Here is a 20,009-nt window from a genome sequence, read left to right as displayed (position 1 = left end):
GTGGGGCAGAAAGGCATGGTGAGGTGAGTGGAAGGACCAGTGAGAAAATGGAGACTGAGTGCAGCTAAGCCTGGGGCGGCAGACAGGTACAGTTTCTTCGACTAGCTGCAAAGCAGTATAAACTGGGAGGACTAAGCTGGGGTCTTTTGTTTCTCCTGGGGAACTTCTGCATTTTGTAGGACCTGAAAGCTGGGAGTGTCCAGGGAGGGGGATCCCCAAGGGCACTTCCCAGAGAACACAGCTTCTGGGGTGAGATGTAAGGAAGCCCTGTGAAAATCACACACCAGGCTGTTCTGCATCTGGCTCCCTGGCCTGCATTTTAGCTATGACCATAGCAAGTTCCCTGACTTCGGTCAGCTACAGTGCCAAGCATCCATCCACCTTTGTGTCAGCATAGGGAGGTGTGCTAGGGACAGGGCTCCAAGCTGAGGGCTGCTGTTTCTGGCAGTTTTTGCAGATGAAGGGACATGGAGTAGAAGCTAGACACACACAGTTTACTGCATACCTGGGTGTGAGCGAGCGGCTTACCTTATATTTCTGATCCTTTTTAGGCTTTTTTTTTTTTAATTTACTTATTTTTAATTTTATGCACATTAGTGTTTTGCCTGCATATATGACTGTGAAGGTGCCAGATCCCCTAGAATTGGAGTTACAGACAGTTGTGAGCTGCGAAAGGGTCTCATTATGTCCGTTACCTGGACTAGATTTGAACTCATAACTTGTCCAGGCTGCCTTCTCACTTCCGTTCTCGTACCTCAGCTTCCCCCCTCAGGCTGTCATAAACAAGAGTGCCAAAGTGCCAGGTGAGTTCTGTCTCTGGGAAGGACACAGCCAGGACCTGAACTTAACTGGAATCTTTCCAAGAAAGAAGTCACCATGCTGTTGATGTTTCCCGGTGCCTGGGACAAAGGAAGCAAGAGCTAGCTCACTGGTCCAGCCTCGCCTGCCCCACTCCAGCATCATTCTCTCTCTCAAGATGTGAGCTCAGGACCTGTGTGTTAGTCAGGGTTACCACTGCTGTGATGAAACACTATGACCAAAAGCAAGCTGGGGAGGAAAGGGTTTATTCTGCTTACACTTCCACATCACTGTTCATTATGGAAGAAAGTCAGGACAGGAACTCAAGCAGGGTAAGAACCTGGAGGCAGGAGCTGATGCAGAAGCCATGGAGGGGTACTGCTTACTGGCTTGTTCCCCATAGCTTGCTCAGCCTGCTTTCTTATGAAACCCAGGACCACCAGCCCAGGGATGGCATCACTCACAATAGGTGGGCCCTTCCTCCTCAATCACTAAGAAAAGGCCTACAGCCATGGCTGTCACCCTTCCTAAACTCTGTGAGCCTTTAATACAGTTCCTCATGTTGTGGTGACCTACAAGCAAAAAATTGTTTCATGGCTACTTCATAACTGTAATTTTTCTACTGTTATGAATCATAATGTAAATATCTAATATGCAAGATATCTGATACGTGTCCTGTGAGACTCAGGTTGAAAATAACTACAGGTTTGCCTATAGCCTCCTCCTATGGAAGTATTTCCTTAATTAAGGTTCCCTCCTCTCAGATGACTTTAGCTTGTGTCGAGTTGGCAAAACTGTCCAGCATAACCTGTGCCACTGGGCCCCTCCAGAGACACCTCCCTAATGACTATGGCAGGGAAACTGGCACCAGGTTTTGGTGAACAGAGACACAGCAAGATGCCATTTATTTGCCAATCTCCTTATGACACCATCCATCCCTTGAGAAGAAAAGTAGCTGACAAGAACAAGACATTCCCCTGCATGGCTGCTGACAATGGAAAAAGCTCTGGAGGGGTGCAGCCCTCTGGCACCTCTCCTCTGTCTGTCTGTTTACCCATCAGCCGTTCTGCCTTCCTCTCCCTTCGGAGCCTCCCTGCAGGGGAGCCTCTGCCTGAGAGTGACCCTCCTGCCAAACTACAACACATTCCTTTCTGTCTACAGACTTTACTCCATTGGAAACTGGCTTTGTACACATGGTTACTGCAGGTCTGCCAAGAGAATACACCCATCATCTGAAAGCAGATAAAGCCCTACTCTCTCTGATTGAGTGAGTTAAAGAATGGGTCCTCTCTACCTGCTGGGATCCAGTTCCATGACCACCCATGGATACCAGACTGTAAAGCCTCAAGCCTCCTTTATAAAACAACCTAGTGTTTGCATACAACTTGCACACATCCTCTCTAGACTACTGTTGTACCGAATCCACGGCGACACTCTGAAAGTAGCTGTTATTTAGGGATAGCTGCCCATGTTCTAATCAGGAGCTATCTCTCATGGGAATTTTTTCAACCTACAGTTGTTTGAACCCAGGGTCTTAAATACATTATCTTCAGATAATCAACAACACAAGGTGGTGAAGTTGCTCAGGGCACATGGGATGGTCCACACAGTAAGAATCAGTCCATTGCCTGCCTTAAAGGATGACCTGCTTCAAGTCAGTAGATAAGCCTGCTTACTTCGGCAAAGAACATCAGGACATAGAGACCTAGGCTTGTTTCTGGAAAGGAGGGAAAAGTCTGGAAGCAGGGGAGGAGAAACTGACCTCTTCAGAGACTGTAAAGAGTTTCCATATAAAGACTTTCTGTTCCTTGTAAAAGGCCCTTGCTAGTATGGTTGGCCTTGGGGAAGCTGGGCCAGTCCTGCTCTTGCAAAGGCCATTGCGCTCCCAGGAACCCCCCTGCCCATCAATGGGGCAATCTCACTCCTTCAGGATCTCCCTGGGGATTTCCTTGGGGCTGGGGATGTTTGACTCTGCCTTGGGTGTAGCCTTGCCCTGAGTGGCCCCCTTGAGAAAGAGGCTGTGACCTTTCTCCCATGGGTAATTACAGAAGTGGTACCAACACCTGACTAGGTGGAAACCTACCTCTGAAATATAAGTCAGACCTTCCCTCCCCAGTGGGAGCCCTAGTCATGGCCTCTACATAACCCTGACTCCAACACACATCCTGTTTGAACTGAGATCACTTTTGCAATCTCAACATCCACTCCCCCACATCATCCTGTGTTTGCTTGTCCCTAGGGTATCCGTGCACTTCCAGGCCTGTTCAGTCCAGGACCTCTCTCTGCACATCCAGCCCCATTTCCTATCTGCTCCCTGGTCAACTCCTACTCATTCAAGCCCAGTTCAAGTATCTCCACTTCTCCTTCAGCTTCCTTTAAATTTCCCACTCCACCCACCCCTTGTTAAAAATGTGTTTACTTTTATTTTCTGTGTATGGGTGCTTCACTTACATGCATGTCTGTGTACCATTTGCATGGTGCATGCAGTACCCGTGGAGGCCAGAAGAGGGCACAAAATATCCCTGAAACTGGAGTTAACAGACACTTGTGAGCCAACAATGAAGGTTCTGGGGAACAGAACCCAGGAACCCAGCTCGCCTGGAAGAGGAGGACTCCTGCCCCTCTATTTTTAATTCTACATGTAGTTACTGAAGTTCTAGTATATACAGGACATTTTGCCATGTGCTAGGGACATAAACTGATGTCAGTCTCCAAGATTAACCAGGTCCCTAAAGGCTGCAGCTGCCATGACAACCATACCACCAAGCCACCAGCCTGCTCATGCAGCATGCCCTGCTCAGCCATTCTATACCCTTGCTGCCATACTTGCCACCCCACCCCAGGCCCCGGTGCCCAGGAGACACTGAGTTTCCCAGGCCCATGAGGCAAGCAAACCCCAAGTTCCCTCTTCCATCTAATCCTGCCACAAACCTTGTCAGATGCACTCTGATCCCTCTGTGTACCAACTAGAGCACTTTATTTCAGGTGGGTGCACCCAGGAGGGCCTATTAGAGAAGGGGAACTCACAAGGACTTCCTTTTGCAATTGAAAAAGATACCTACACCCCTGATTATTCACCTTGATCTGAGTTCCTATATCAAAGCCTGGGCGAGTCCCCACGTGGAAGTTGTCCCAGGGAGGCCTGAAGAAGGGAGAGGCCACACAGGGGCTGGTTGTTCCCTGTTGGTATCCAGCCAGCGGTGGGATAAGTGGGTACTCATAGCCCTGACCATCCACCACCAAGGGTCCTGGCGTTCTGACTGCCCCTCTCTGGAGAGCTGGCCCAGCCAGAAACGCCAGGCAGCTGCCACAGTGGGCCTCAGAGTGGTCTGAAGGGCATGCCCGAGGCTTACAGTGACCCAGGCCCTCTCCTACAGGACAGAGTTAGGAGTTCAGTGGGGAACCGGAGACACTGCTTCTCAAACGGAAGCCCAGGAACCCTACAGCCAGAGAAGGGGCCCTGAGCTGAGAAGATGGCACCCCAGGGAGATCAGGTAGAGAGGCTTCCGATCCTCTGCACTGAGGAGAGCAGGGGAAGAGGGCGTGGGGGCTGAGAGGTGGACAGTGCGTGCTGCAGGTGCACAGGACAGAAGGGTGGGGGGCTATCTTGATTGGACCACAGAACCTGCCCAGGAACTAAGGGTAGGAAAGTGTTTGGTTTTGGACCCTGGGGACAAGGGATTGAGGTTCTATCAAAGCAGACCTGGCCTCCAGGTTTCCCAGCATCCCTCACTCCCTACCTGGCATACCCTGCCCCCCAACCTTGAACTTTCTAGCCCAGGGGCTGAGCTGCTCTTTCCCCAGAGGCTCTTCTCTATATAATCCAGACATTTTCCTTTCTCTCTCTACCTCCTCCTCTCCCTCTCTCTCTCCCCTTCTCCCTCTCCTCTTCTTTTTTCTCCCTACACACACCCCTTTCTGTCTTTTCCCTCTTGCCCCATCCCCTGCCCCCATGGTGACTTTCCTGGCCTTGGTATTTGGAGACAGTGAACTGGCCTGAGAGCAGCTTCCCAATAAACCTGCCTTCCATGTATTCTAATCTGGGTTGAATTGGCTCATTTCACAGGCAGAGAAATAACTTATCAGAAAGTTCTAGGTCAAAGTAGCCTATGAGCCTTGACCAGCCTGGGCAGAGGGGCACTCCAGGCTAGGTACGAGTGAAGCCCAGATAGGCAGGAGGGTCCTGTGAGTGAGAAGAGAGGTCCCAAGCCCCACTGTGCACTGCATATTTTGTCTCTAGATGTTATGTGTGAGAGTAAATAAAACTACTCTAACTGTAGGCATCAAACACTGAATAATTCTGGAAGAGCCTCATTACCCTCTGCCCTTCATTGATCCCAACAATAGACATGGGCCCAGAAAGCTTAATAACCATAGTCTTAAACCAAACCCTACCACTAGGCCTCCCGGGAACTCCATGTGCACATCCCCAGAAGACTGGTCTCAGGCCTTCACCCTGGGACCTTGTCACCCTAAGGAACTGAAGTTAGATCCTCAAGTATAGGATACCACCAGTGACTGCTGTATGTCTTCACAGCAGTGTTTGAGTAATGCAGCCCAGATAGACGGGCATTACACTGGACCTGGGGGGACACAAAATAATAAGACCCCATATGGGGTCCTCAGCAGGCCATCCGTGATAAACAAGCAGGCTGCAGACAGAGAACTTGCTTAAGAAAGCAAATTAAGGGTAGGCAGCAGACAACAGTTCTTTAGTACCCAGTGGAAAGGGGCAAGACCAGAGCCCTCAAGCTCCACCTCTACCCTGGCCCTTTATCATGGAGATAAAGTCAACTCCTGGTGAGGCCCACAGTCTAATCCCACAACCCTATACCTTGGACTCCTGGGGGTAGAAACCTGGCTGGCCCTGCCAGTTTCTTATGGAAAACCTAAGGTGGGGGAAGGGTATTGCAGACTAAACAGCATCTGATTTTGGCCCCCTCTTCCAGCCCTGGGTGGAGAAGGGATGGGCTGAGAGGGCCGAGAAGCCATTAAAGGGCTGAAGGCAGTTCAGCTGGAGAGGAGGGTTCAGTGGTTGTGATTCTAGGGGACAATGACATGACACACAGCAGAGTAGTGTGTGGCCAGGGCCTGAGGAGGCTCTGCGGACAGCTGACCCCAGGCCTGCCCCTCTCTGGCTGGGCATGCAGACACTGCACTCTGGCTTGGCAGTGCCACGGTGCATCTCTCACCAAAGCCCTTTCTTTCTGCACCTGTTTTGAGGCAGATACATCCCACCGCCCACAGCTGTGAGGGACCTAGGGCTTTACCTGGCACATTTCCCACACTTGACTTTTAAACCAAATCGTTCTGTTTCTGTATTTTTATAGCCTATCTTCATTCCGGAGGCCAGATACACAACAAAACAAGTAAGAAGTCCTTTTGCTAGTGCCAGCAAGTTTAACAACACGTTCTAATATCTAGGACTACTGGCTAGTACTGTAGAGTGAAAAATTATAAAGGCCATCTTATGAAATATGTGTAAATTTTTCGCCTTAGACCTTGGGCAGAAAAGCACCTGCCAGCAGGTTTGGGTCCATCTAATTAGTTACAGAGGAGGGGGAGTTACAGGACAAAGGCCTGTTAAGAACATCCCAGAAACTGACTGGCCAAGGGAAGAACTACACCCTGCCCCATGGTACGGCCTACTAGTGTTCAAAAAAGGTAAAACAACCAATCCTGTGCACCCGCGCGAAAGTTCGCTTTTTCCCCACCCCGCCCATATATAAGCGCTATGCCTCTGAGCCACGAGGTCAGTCCCTCTATCCCCTATGTGAGATATGGGGATATGGGCTGGCCCAGAGCTCTGATTTAATAAACCACCTCATGTGCTTTACAGCAAGACGGTCTCTCGTGTGTCCTTTGGGTGCGTGCTATCCTGTGACTTAAGTGGACCCCTTTCTGGGGAGTCCCGGACCTTTCAGTACAACTCCAGAAAGCAGCCGTGTAGTCTAATGTAGCGCCCTCTAGAGGCAACCATTTATATCACAGATTATATGAATGGTATCCTCCAGTTATTCAAGGAGTGCCTAGCAGGTCTCACAGAGGACTGCCTTATCTTTCTACTTCCTACAGAAGGAAACTGCCTCAGCTGTCCCTGCAATAGGACTATCTGACTCTATTCAGTGGTGAGACTTCAGCAAGGCTCACAGGATTGAAAGCAAAGCTCCAGACCTTCAGGCCTCCTGCCCTCAGGCCCAGCCATGTCCCTTCAGTGTGACCTGACTCCCAAGGTTCTCCATCACAGTAGCCAATCTCAGTGTGAGGACCATAACTAGCAGAGCCAATCAGTTACCTACCACCTGTCCCTCCATCAACAGATACCACAGCAACACCTGATTATCCAGAAGTAGCTTCCCCCAACTTTAACTATCTGCTATGGGGGACAGAGAAGCAATGAATGGGAGATAAAGCAGGAGATGTACTGACTGCTAAAGTGCTTCTGGGCACACTTCTTCTCACGATACACTCTTCTAATGTGCCAGCTTAGAGCAGGCTTGCCTTTGCCTCCCTCCCAGATGCTGGGATTAAAGGTGTGCATTACCTACCATGCCCAATATGCTAGATTAGACCAGATCATTTAAAAAATGGATTGACCATGCTGGAGAAGCAACATGAAGACTGGAGTTCAGACCCCTCCCCTCCAAAATCTATATAAAAGTTGGGTGAGTGTGGCAACCCCCTGAAACCCTAAGATTGGAAGGCAGAGGCCAACAATCCCCAGGGCAGGCTGGCTACCTACATTAGCCAGCTACTGCACAGACACAAACACAGTCACAGATTCAAGCTGCATATTGACAACCACAGAAGTGACAGCCAACACCAAGGGAAGAAAGAAGGGTTCAGAACTCAGGCACACTTTTGGAGCAAAGTAAGAACACTACCAACAAAACACCTACCGTTCAAAGTGTGCAGAGCAACGAGTCTCTCTCCTACAGGCCTTGGCATGCCAGGTCCTCTATCACACAGGGGGCATAGGCCGTAACCTCATATAGGACAGTTGCCTCATGGATGTGGATGTTCTGGGGAGATCAGGATGACACAAGGTCCAGCTGAGAGTGGGACCTCAAGTGGGGTCAGTGCTGGTGAGCGGGACCACAGAAACTGCCAGTTACTTCACAAGTCACTTAAGGCTGGGACTGGACAAGGACAAGCACTAGCTAAGATAGACACAAGCCTCATGGCCTCCCCGCAGCTACCCGGAACCAAGCATCGGGGATCTCACCATAATGATGGGGAAGCAGCAGCAGAGACAGTCCTTGCCTGAGATCTATAGCCAGTGAGCAGTGTTGAGCTGCCTGTCCTGAAGGGTGCCTGCTTCCCAGGGCCACCTACCTTCTACACGAGTGTGAGACTCAAAGGCTGGGACTCCTGTTTGCATGGGATTTTATGTTGTTGTTGAGAGTCCCAAACTACCATTGCTGTCTAATTCTTGCTGCTCCTCGCCCCAGCAGAGTACTGCCAGGTAGGCCCTGTGTGTGTCAACACCTCACCACTAGCCAGGTAGGGCTCGTGTCCTTCCTGACCAACTATTACTGGGAATGAGTCAGGGGCCTGGCAGAGACAAATGCACTCAAGAACCCACTGCGATCTTGGCTGGCATGGCTGCTTTTGGGTCCTGATTGCCAAACATTTTCTGCCAGAGAGAGGCTGGCTTGCCATCCTGCACTCACTTCGGGTTCTTGTCCTCAGAGGACCTAAACCAGCTCCTTTAGGTGGTTTTCTGTGCAATCCAGGGTCCTGCAAGAAAGGACAGGAAGACTTGGGGATCCAGCCCTAAGGTGTATCTATTAGTGTCTTGAAGGAGTGCTGGAGGTCCCACCAGGCAACTAAAATAGGACAGAGAGGAAGCCAGAGCCGTGGGGGAGGGTTCAGCACATGGTCCAACACATCAGCCCAGCTCAGCCTGTCTCAGCCCAAGACTCACTAATAGTGTGTCTGGTGATGATGGGCACCTATTTGTGAGTTCCTAATGGGGAAACCCAATCACCATGCTCTGGAAAATGCTGGTAGGGCTGCTGAGACAGGGAAGGAGCCACCGGTGGGAACACTAACTGCCTAATGATAGAACTGGGCACCCGCAATCGGGAGCCAGGCAGGGCAGAGCCTTTGATGTTGGATGCTAAAGGTTTTGTTCTCCTGAGTCTCTGACTACCTGTCACCGTAACTTGTGCAAGCTGCATTTTAGGTCTGGTGTCAGGGCTGAGCACAGGGAGATGGAGAAGGTGTCTTCTGAGGACACTAAAGGAGCCTAGTGTTCCTCTGAAATGGAGCTACATGCCACCCCTGTGGCTCCCTCAGCCATGGGTTTTGACCAGGACACACTACAGTCCAGGGTCTCTCAGTAGACCCTGGGGCCTGGCCTCAGGGCACCCAGGATGGGGGCAGGGTGCCCTGGTGGAGGTCCCGATGGCTGCAGGCACAGGGGCGCTTTGTTCTGGCCTTCACTGTTCATGCTGGGCAGACGCTCTGTCAATGGCACTGCTGTAGTATTTTAAGATTCTACAAATAGCTCCTTCAGAATGGGCTTCAGAGCCTGGCTTATGAATGTCACCAACCAGGGCAGCCGCCCAGAGCTCCAGCCAGACAATAGGGCCTCACAGGGAGTCGGCGGATGCAGGGTGACCCCAGCCACACTGCCCAATGCTCCCAGGGCTGCCCAGGAGTTTATTGGGAGGTGTGGCTCCTGTCTGGGTGACATCCCTTGGGCATCACCTCTCCGGATCTCCAGGGATTTCCAGTCTCTGAAGCTGCCCTGTGGGTCATGGGGGAGGGGCACAGGAAGGAAGGATGGAAGGGTGCCTTGAGATTTCTGCAGACACCGTTTTATTAGGTAGCCAGAGAAACCTCAAAGGCCTACTGTCCTGGCAAACAAGGGCTATTAAACTGCAATCTTTCCAGAAGTTTATTCTGGAGCCATGGAGGGGCAGTAATGAGCTGGATGTTAGAGTCAGGCAGAGGGGAAGTCACAGGTTGCACTCCTGAGATAATACGAAAGCCTGGGGGTTCAGTCAGTCACCTCTGAGAACCTTGAAGTCTAGTCCCTTCACAGCCAGGGGAAGCTGAGGAAGGAGGTTCAGGGTGTAGGATGTGAGGCACAGCCAGCCCTCAGCAGAGGAGCCTTTCCCCTCCCCAGGTGAGACCATTCATCTCTCATGCCTGAAGCATGCCCGAAACATGCCTGAACTGCTGAGAACTGGCAGGCATCACGGGAATTCCTCATGACACCATAGAATCTATACACTTTGGGCTGTGGAGGTCCAGTGAGCAGGATGCTGGGAGCCTGCAAGAGATGGATGGTTAAAAGAGTAGGTTTGGCCAAAAGCAAAGGGTAAACTGAGGCTTTGGTCTAAGTCCTGCTTTGTCCTCTTACGCTTGAAAAAAGTCTGAAATAAGAATTGCCCTCACAGGGATGGAGAGATGACATGGAGCTTGCAGAGAATGGGTTCAGTTCTCTTCTGACCTCCATGGACACAAAGCACACATACAGTGCACATGCATATGTACACATACACACAGTGTACATTCATACATACAGGCAAAGCACCCACACATGTAAAATCAGTGATTTTATAAGTTTAATTATTTAGAAAAATCACTTAAGGAGGTTCCCTGACAGTCACCACGCCCAACTCCGAAATATGCTGGGCTGGCTGGCAAGGGGGCGGGCACTTTCCATTGTAGAGGCCACTGTGACATCACTGATGATAATCAAGCCTGTCAGAGTCCTAAGGATCATGATGGAGCCCTGAGAAAAGGTACCGTATCTGCATGGCCTGGCACCCTGCACAGTGTTGGTGCTGCGGCTCCTACATCTGGATTTCCAGGGGCCAGCATCACAGCCGCCCATGTATTCCCAGCCAGTCCTCAGCTAGAGCAGACTCGAGAACAGGCTCCATGTACCACCACAGGGGAACTCATTCAAGGACAGAGGCCCTACAGGCCATAGACTGCAGAGAACCTGGCTGTAGAAGCCAAAGGAGAAGCTGATTGGCTCTGCCAGATCTTCAACTCCTTTCAAACTGTATACAACCAGGAACACCCCCGCCCTTGTGTTTCCAGTCTCTCCCCTTCCCCCCACCTCCATTCTTCCCTTCCTCCTTCCCTCTCTCTTTCTTTTTTAATTCTGAGACAGGATTTTTCTGTGTAGCCCTTGGCTATCCTGGAACTCACTCTGTAGACCAGGCTAGCCTTGAACTCACAGGGATCTGCTTGAGTCTGCCTCCCAAGTGCTGGGATTAAAGGCCTGTGCCAACTCTGCCCAGCTCAGGTTTCATCAGTAAAGGCCTGTGTGGCTCTTCTCCCCACACTCTAGATCTCACTGCCGTCTGCAAAGCTACAGTGACAAGCAGCTGGCTGGGAATTGTAGCTTTGAGTGGCCTCTGGTGGGAAACCATACTTGCTTCCTCATCTCTAAAGAGAAAATCATGACATATCAGGGTTGCATAGGGAGTGGATCACTTCCTATATGTGAAGTGCCTTTGGTCAGGGCCTGGCACACAGTGTCATCTGTGTTACTGATGCCATTGTGTGTAAAGAAAGGTACGTCGGGTAAGCATCATTTCTATCACTGGGCATTTTCGAGGTGTCAGCACCGCCATTACGCAGATACTAATTCAGATCTCAACACAGTTGGTGAGGCTGTGGGAAGTCTGCTTACAGATAAAGCTATCGCCTCTTTGACTCAAAGAAATAAGCTGTCTGCCAGCAGAGTTGGATCCAGAGCCCCGCCTGTCACCGCCGCTGGCTGCATGGTCTTCCGGTGTTTCTCTACACCCCTGAACACAAGCCCTTGGGTTGCTTAACTCACCATTATCATCTCCAGGTAAATCTTAGGTAAGAGGGACCAGGCTCTGTTCACAGGTGCTAAATACTTGCTTATGTACCTTGGTAGGAATTAGCTTTTCAAAAAGTCCTATCCCCAAAACATTGTCATAATCTGACCTGCTCTGGATTCCCTAAAAAAATTTCCCTCCCTGGACAAAGCACTGTCACAATTTAACTTGACTCCCAGCTTACCCTACTTTTAGGACACTTGTTAAAAAGAATTAGAAGTAATTCTTCCACCCCTGACCCCTACTCAGGGACAGGATTTCTCTGTATAGCCCTGGCTGTCCTGGAACTCACTCTGTAGACCAGGTTGGCCTCAATTCAGAGATCTGCCTGCCTCTGCCTCCCAAGTGCTAGGATTAAAGGTGTGCACCACTGCCAGCTATCAGAAGAAAATCTTTAACAATACAACTGTGACACAAACTGGAGAAAAAGGCTTTTAGCCAAAGCTTTAAAAGAGTTGTACATCTTTTAAGTTTTAAGATCATCTGGGGGAAAGAAATATCCTCTGGGCACTTTGCATATTCCCAGAGTTCTATGTAGCCATATGTGTCCCTTCCCAAGCAAGAAGTGACGGCTAAGACAGAGCCACAAGCCACTGTGCTGAAGTTGTGAATTTGCCACTGTATCTTCCGTGTCTAGTTTTCAGCAAACATTACAGTAAGAAACAAAATATGGGCCATGCACAGAAATTAATCTTCAGAAACGACCCTTAGCCAGCTCTAAATATGCTAGACAAAGACATTGTAAACATACTCAAAGAAATCACAGACACCTCTGGGCGCCACATGCAGCTTTAATCCCAGCAGGCAGGCAGATGGCTGTGAGTTCGAGGCCAGCAGCCAGAGCTACATAGTGAGATACTGACAACAAAGGGGGATGTGGGTGGGGGACTGCCTATAATGATGTCTCACTGATCATATAATAGTGACAAAGATATGTAAATTATAAAAAAGAATCAAATAGAAATTCCAAGGTTTAAAAATGTGATAATTTAGTATAAGACCTCAACACAGATTTGAGAGAAACTGAAGATACCCAGTCTGGGGGAAATACTTTTAAAAACACGAATTAAAATAAACAGCAGAACTTTAAAAATGATGATATATGATTAAGTGTACCAATGTACACATAATGTGAGTTCCAGGGGCAAACATGGAGGTAGGAAGAGACAGAAAACACTGATCTAAGAATCTCAAGACTCTAAAGATGGCAAACTTGGCTTCACACCTGACAAATGCACAGGGGAGTGGTCCAAAGACAGAGAATCTTGAAAGAAGCAAAAGTTCTGCTTTTTATGCGAGCTCAAAGGAAGGCCACTCACCCAACCCAGATCTTAGGACCCCCATCCTAGCCAGACCACTTTTGCTCTTGTCTAAGAAGGGAAGATGGCACCGGGCCTGTTGCTGTCCACTGCTAGAAGCAGAGAGAAGTTCTGAGCTTTCTGAAAAGAATGGTCTGGAGCTCCAGCTGCCATGGGCCTGGGAGATCACCAGAGACTGCTGGTCTCTCTTGCCAGATGCCCACTGAGGTTCTGTGCTGTAGCTCAGATAGAAAAAGGAAGAGCTGAGACAATCACTAGGCTTTCTGAAGCCCCTTGAGTCTGTGCATCCTGAATGGAGGTGGGGATGAAGAGGCTCAGGGAGGGAAGGGCTAGCCTGGCTAGGAAATGGAACCAAAGCCTCTGCTCTGCCTGAGTTTAAGGAACCCACAAGGCTGCTGCCCGGGGACACTTGAATAGGGAAGAGGTGACAGAGAACACTTCTTAGAAGCACAGTGGAACCTGCACAAAACCCAAGCCACAGGCAGGATGCTGTGTGTGGCCCTGTAACCTCTACAGTCACCAGAACCATGAGGCTCTGACCTTCTAGCCATCATTCACAGCCTCTCCTCTGCCCACACCCTGTTCCACTGCCTCTGAAGCTGAGCTAAACACAAGCCGCCCCAGCCGCTGGCCTCTGATGCCCATCTTAGAGCTCACTGTTGGCAGTGTGGGTAGGACTCTTTCAAACAATCTGCCCCTGGGACCTGCTGGGTAGCCAGAGTCACACACTGAGCCCTACCAGTGGGGAGCCAGAGTGTCACCTTGCCTGCCTACACTCTGCTTTCCAGTGTTCACAAAACAGATAGGTTCAGTGCCAGCTTACAGAGGCAACAAGAGATGACCACTGGGGACAGCCAATCAGACCAACCCTACTCCTGAAGAACAAAGTGAATGATGCCTGTAGGCCAGGGGTTTAGAGACAGCTTTGGGTGCAGGCTACCTGCTGGGGCCTAATCTTTCTCAGGCTGGCTGAGGGAATACAGTGTGTAGGGGTCTGAGAGGTTTAGGCAATGTGGTCGGCCAAGCTGGTTACCAGACTAAGGAGCTGAGATTTTTCTGTAGACAGAGACTGTGAGGCAGGTCTGAGAAGGGACACATGTGACCAAGTCTACTGATGGGACAGTGCTTGGGCAGCAGATTAGAACAGGTGTGGGGTGACCAACCTAGAAACGACAAGAAAACAGGTGTTCAGGGAACCAGATCTCAGAGCACACACACTTCCACTATGGGAAATGAAGAAGAGAGAGCCAGCAACTCTGCAGAGGGGCCTGTGGGTGTGAAGGGCTCCTGCTGAGATCTGGAGAGGGGCTCTGCAGAGTGGTTGTGATGGATGCTGCAGAGGAGAGTCGGCAGCTTCGTGTCTACAACCTCTTAGTCCTCAGAGTCCTGGAGAGACAGAGAACTCAGAAAGTAGGGGAGGCCAGAGCAAACGGAGTGAATCAGGCACGAGGATCAGTCGAACAGACACAGATGAAAGGATGGACAGGTGCAGCCACCAGCAATAAGGTGGGACAGAAGGGGCCTAGGGGTCATCAGGTGCTCGGATTCCACCATCAGGTGCGTATTGGTCCAGCCAGACTGGAGGCTATCAAGAATGTGGGAGACAAGTGGCAGAAAAGAAGCAGCCAGTGCCAGGCAGGCCCTGGGTGCTAGGATGAAAAACAGAATGATGGATAGATCCCAAAGAGCACAAAGTGGGTACCAAGACCTGTGGTAGTGATGGGCTGATGTACTTTCTGATTAGGGACTTCAGCAGATTTCTAGTGACAGAAGGCGCCACAAGGAGAAGGGAGTGAGGGTGCCTGTGAGCAGGGAGGGCTTCTGACCAGAGGAAGAGTGAGGAGCCAAAAGCCCCAGAAAGAACAGAAGATGAAGCAGCAGCAGGACCGGCAGCAGCTGGTCTTACAGCCCTGTACTCTGCTCTCTTGTAGCTACCCAGCCTAGATTCAGCATGGACTTGATACCAGGCTCAAGGGCATCTTCTTCTTCTATCCCTCAGTCCTGAGCAAGTATGCAACATCGAAGAACTGGATAAATATGCCCCATAGCCCTACACACAGATGTATCTAGAAACACTCCCAGAAAGGATGAAATCTCACAGGTGCCTCCGTGTTCACCACAAGTACCTCCGCCCTCTGCTCAGGGACACGTGACCTCTGCAGAACACACCCTACAGCACCAACTCTCATTTCTCTGGGAGCACCTGGGGCCCAGCCCTGACTCTTCTGCAGCACCTAGTCATACAGACACCGCCAGCATTACGCTGAGAAGGCCGGCAGCAATGCCCCACACTCACGGCGCACTGAGTTCACACAGCCAATGGCCTCTGAACAAACTCTAGAGCTAGGGTTTATAGCCACAAGGCTGCTGCTGCTAAACCCGGCTCGGGCACCGGGGGAAGTTTTGAGGCTCTCTTTGCTAGATTCCATTCAGATTACTGGAATTTTTCTACTTCTTCCAACACAGTTGTCACACATGGACAATCTGTTAAAATGCTGTTGCAAAAATTGAGGTTCAGGGACAACCAGGAATGAGATCACCGAGAACAACAGTTGCCTTAGCTGTTGGTCTAGTGAAATATCAGTAACTAAAGGACTTCTCTAAGTAAAAGAACATGCGTGCGTGCGTGTGTGTGTGTGTGTGTGTGTGTGTGTGTGTGTGTGTGTTCCGAGACAGAGTCTCGCTGTGTAGTCCAGCCTGGACTTGAATTTACAGCATTCAAATTTCCTGCTTCAGTTTATCAAGTTCTGAGACCACAGGCTTGAGCATCATGCCTGGCTTCTTCCTTTTCTTTTTCTTAAAACAATCTTTTCTAAAAAGCAAATACACATACATTTTGAGTTAAGAGTCCTAATCTTCTGAGGTGACTAGCGCGGGTGTTCACACACACACACACACACACACACACACACACACACACACACACGGCCTTGGAAAACAACTTGCTGAGTTACTGCTATGCCAACTGAGCTTAATATGTAAAGCAGAAATTCTTAACGTGTGCCCAGTGGTATGTGCACCATGAGGCTCTGTGCAAAGCAGTTTCCCTGGAGACAAGTCTAGAAGCACGGTCCACCCAACACACAGCTACACAAAGGTGTCACAGGCCCTGAGATGGCCTTCTAGGATAAACCTCCAAAACCTTGATAAATGATGATGTCTCGGGTTGTGTGACCATGTAACAGTCCACTTCCTTCACTGATTGCAGAACTCACTTCAAACAGTGAGCCGAACTGTCCAACACTTCATCAGATAGGCCACATGCATTCAAATGTGTTAAACGAGTCAAGAGTATGTAAAAACATTTGGAGATTTTTACATTAAGAAGGCCAGCATTAAGAATGCCCAGCAGGCCATGGTGGCTCATGCCTTTAATCCCAGCACTTGGGAGGCAGAAGCAGGTGGATCTCTGTGAGTTTGAGGCCAGCCTGGTCTATATTGTTAGTTCCAAGACAGAACTACATAGTGAGATTCTGTCTCAAAAAGAAGAAGAAGATGAAGATGAAGATGAGGAAGAGGAGGAAGAAGAGGAGTAGGAGGAAGAAGAGGAGGAGGAAGAGGAGGAGGAAGAAGAAAAAGAAGAGGAGGAGGGAGAGGAGGAAGAAGAGGAGTAGGAGGAAGAAAAGGAGGAGGAAGAGGAGGAGGAAGAAGAAGAGGAGGGAGAGGAGGAGGAGGGAGAGGAGGAGGAAGAGGAAGAGGAGGAGAAAAAGGAGGAGAAAAGTAGAAGCCTTTCTTGAGCCATGGACTCTCTCTCTAGCTGCATGGGTTTCCTCTTCCTGATGGGCACTGCCTGGCTGCCCACCCTGGCATCCCATAATCCTAAACATAGCCAACCCCATTTATTTCCATGGGCTGAAGAACCTCTGTGAAAGCATTCCACATTGGGTCCCTGCTTCCAGCTCCTGCTCTTGAGGTGGAGGCCAGTAGGGTAACACTGCCAGGCAAGGCTTCTCACTGGGATGGGCACAGCCAAGGATGGGGGGGTGGTCTACAGTTCTTGATAAGCCTAACAAGCAGGAGAACCTCAGGGTTCCTTCTAGGGTGCCCATTGAACACATGACTTGCCCTAAGCAAGTCTTTTCAGATCTATCCTTGCCCCTGAGGGAGAGAGAATCACACAAACCTTGTTTACAGAGAAGGGGTCAGAAAAGACCAAAGAGACCTACCTAGGCCCCGCCCCCACAAAATCCCTGCTTTTGGACTCTGACCTGCCTGCAGAAAGCAAGTTGCAAGCCCCTCCCCTGGAATCCCATTGTTGCCCTGGCTAAGTTGGCTCTCTGCCCGGGCCCCCAAGCATGAAGCCCCATAAGCAACATTCCTTCATTTTTCTTTTTAAAATCAAATGCTAAGAAAAACGGTTGCAGTAGTACAGTGGTAACAGCACAATCTAGATGGTTTCCATTTGGTTCTGGCTGCAGGTCTGGATGCCGGGTCCTGTCTAAACTTCTGTGGTCAGGTCTGTTCTGTCATGTTGTGGGCCACCCCAAGCTGGAAGAAACCTGGCCTTCTGTGGAATAAGAATCACCTGAGCAAGAGTCCTTCACGCTGTTTGACAGGTCCATACTTTTCCCTTATCCGAGCCTAGACTATGCTTTGCAGATGAACAGGATTTATTGCATATTCTGAGAGCGACAGACAAGCCAGCCTGCCTGCCTGCCTTCTTTCCTTCCCTCCCTTTCTTCCCTCCTTCCTTCTTTCCTTCCTTCCTTCCTTCCTTCCTTCCTTCCTTCTTTCCTTCCTTCTTTCCTTCCTGAGCTTAGAGGGTCACTTAGGGCACTCCCGAAACTTTCAGCTTAGGTCCTTAGGCGATTACAACAAGCAGGCGGGTGTTAGGGTCAGGCAGGTTTGGGAAGTGAAATAAAGACCAGAAGGGTGCCTTTTGGTACCTCAAGGGTTAAATCAGACGGCTCCGGCCACAGCCTGTGGAGGCCGGACCTCGGGCAGCCACTGCTGTCCCGAGCGTTCAACTTTGGGCCCTCTCCAAGCCAGCTACATTCCAGAAGCAGCTCCGCTCGCAGGTTCCGCTGCGACTTTGGAAAACTCTGAGTCAGGCCCCCTTAGTCCAAGTCTGTGACAGAGGCGGATGAGGAGAATGAATGGCCCGTCCCCCTCCGGGCGGTAAAGCCGCACAGGCGTCGCAGACACTGGCCCGGTTGGCCGCGTCTGGAGCCGGTCGGCCACTGCAGTGTTCCTCGGACCCCTCGGACCCGTGCAGCGGTGGACTCGATGAACCTGCCGCCCGTGCCCACCGACCGCCCCGGATCCCCACGCTGCGCCGTTCCGCGCGTACCCTCGGCTCTTTCCCCGCGTCCCGGAGTTAGGGGAGGCCGCGGCGAGAGTTAGAGCCCAGGAACCGCGGCAAAGCCGGGCAGGTGCGGGCAGCAGCAGGACGTGGGGACCCGGGCGGGGGTTGTGCCTGCGGCTGCAGCGCGGCGCACGTGCGCGGCCGGAGTTACCTTTTGGCGCTCGCAGGTGTCCTCTCCAGTCCTTGCAGCAACACAGCCCCATGGCACCGCCGCTTCCCGGCAGCTCGCCTCCGCTCCCGGCCCGCGCCGATACCCCCGGAGCGGCGCAGCTGGCGCGCGCTAGCCCGTTGGGCTCGTGGAGCGCACCGGGACTCCGGTCCCTCTCTGGTCCTCGCGAACGCGCAGATCACGCCGCGCGCCGCTTTTATGCTCAGCCAGGACGGCGCCCTCCCCACGGCCCGTTACTCTCCTCCTGCGCCGAGCCGAGCTCACCCAGCGACCGCTAGGGGGCGCTGCGTCTATCACTACACTCTCCCTAGTTGGCTTCAGAGCCCACCAAGGGCGGCGCGACCACCGAAGCCTGAGCGCTGAGCGCAAGGGGGATGAAGTGCCCTTGCGCAACAAGGATGGCTCCTCCCCCTCCAGCATCCTTTGAACAGTCACCTCAGCCTTCTGCAAGACTGAAAGGGGGTGTGGTCTAAAGCCACCTGGCTCTTTTTCTCAGCCTACCTGAACTGTCTGTGTGTACAAAAAAAAAAAAAAAAAAAATAGTTTGCACTGGGTAGATCGCTTATCCTACTGGGACCGTTTCTCCCTCTGAAAGATCACTTGGCTCAATGTAATGTTACACACACGCACACACAGAGAGAGATAGAGACAGAGACAGAATAATTTTTTTTTCCTGTATTGAGAATGCTAATACCCTGGGACCCAGCAATTTCATTCCCTAGTATGTGCCCCACAAGAATTCTTGTGCACATGGCTAAGAAAACTATAGGGGCCATTCATTGCAGCCTTGCTGGCAACTGCTTAACACTGGAGCCAGCAAAAATGTTTCTCAGTAAAGGAATTTTCTAATACATGGCGATAAAGTAGAGCGTGATAGTCGGGGTGGATCTACTGAGTCGGACTTGACAGTGCTCAGGTAAAACACCACCAGTCTCTATTCTAGGCACTTGGGAGGTGGAAAGCCAGGATTGCTTCTTTTCGGGATAGTGTGTGTGTGTCTGTGTGTGTGTGTGTGTGTGTGTGTGTGTGTGTATGTCAGGCAAAGCAGATGTTAAGAGGCTAGTTTTCTTATGGGGGCCTTGTTTCCTACCAGGAAGGTGTATTCGTGTGCTGTGTAACATGCAAGTGAGATTAATCATATTCTCTCATGTATTTGCTTGGCACAGGTTCATTACATTTTTCTGCTTTTGTGTGGAGCTGGGGATGGAACCCAGGACTCATAAGCCCAGCCCCCAAGTCCCCTGCCAAGAGTGCTTGGTTGTTTCTTCTTGCAGTACCTACTAGCATCTGCTACTGCCTGGCTCTGATGCAGGACTGTGGCCTAGGCTAGACTAGGACCTCTCCTTTCATCTCCCAGCACAGAGGTGTTCAGAGAGGGTTGTGTGGTACAGTGTGCTAGGAGACCAAAGCTGTCCACTGTGAGCAGAAGAGCTAAGCAGACCGGGAAGATTGCTGGCTGGGGCAAGCCAGGAAAAGATTTTCCCAAGTCTTCATTCAAAAGGGAGATTAACAACAGCAGGCAGATCTCTGCCTCCCTCTCTTTGACTCCCTAGAAAGCCTGGGGTGGGGCTTTGGGAGAGTCT

General features: G+C 50.8%; 1 protein-coding gene across 6 annotated transcripts in view; it reads right to left on the bottom strand.

Annotated features, from left to right (window-relative positions):
* The window catches only part of Arhgap22 (Rho GTPase activating protein 22), a 155,980-nt gene that overhangs the window by 33,800 nt on the left and 102,171 nt on the right, over positions 1–20,009 (bottom strand). The window contains exon 1 of one of the 6 annotated variants that reach the window (XM_076931451.1): positions 18,409–18,591. The exons of 4 other annotated variants lie outside the window; for them this stretch is intronic. In XM_076931451.1, the coding sequence (XP_076787566.1) occupies positions 18,409–18,460 (52 nt within the window). In that variant the 5' untranslated portion in view covers positions 18,461–18,591. Of the gene's footprint in view, positions 1–18,408; positions 18,592–20,009 lie in introns of those variants that run through there. One more of the 6 variants, XM_076931450.1, reaches the window with a different exon arrangement.

This window comes from Arvicanthis niloticus, chromosome 3 (assembly GCF_011762505.2).
Source record: "Arvicanthis niloticus isolate mArvNil1 chromosome 3, mArvNil1.pat.X, whole genome shotgun sequence".
NCBI lineage: Eukaryota > Metazoa > Chordata > Mammalia > Rodentia > Muridae > Arvicanthis > Arvicanthis niloticus.
Note: the sequence above shows the minus strand (reverse complement) of the source record. Positions and strands in the feature narration are given on the sequence as shown.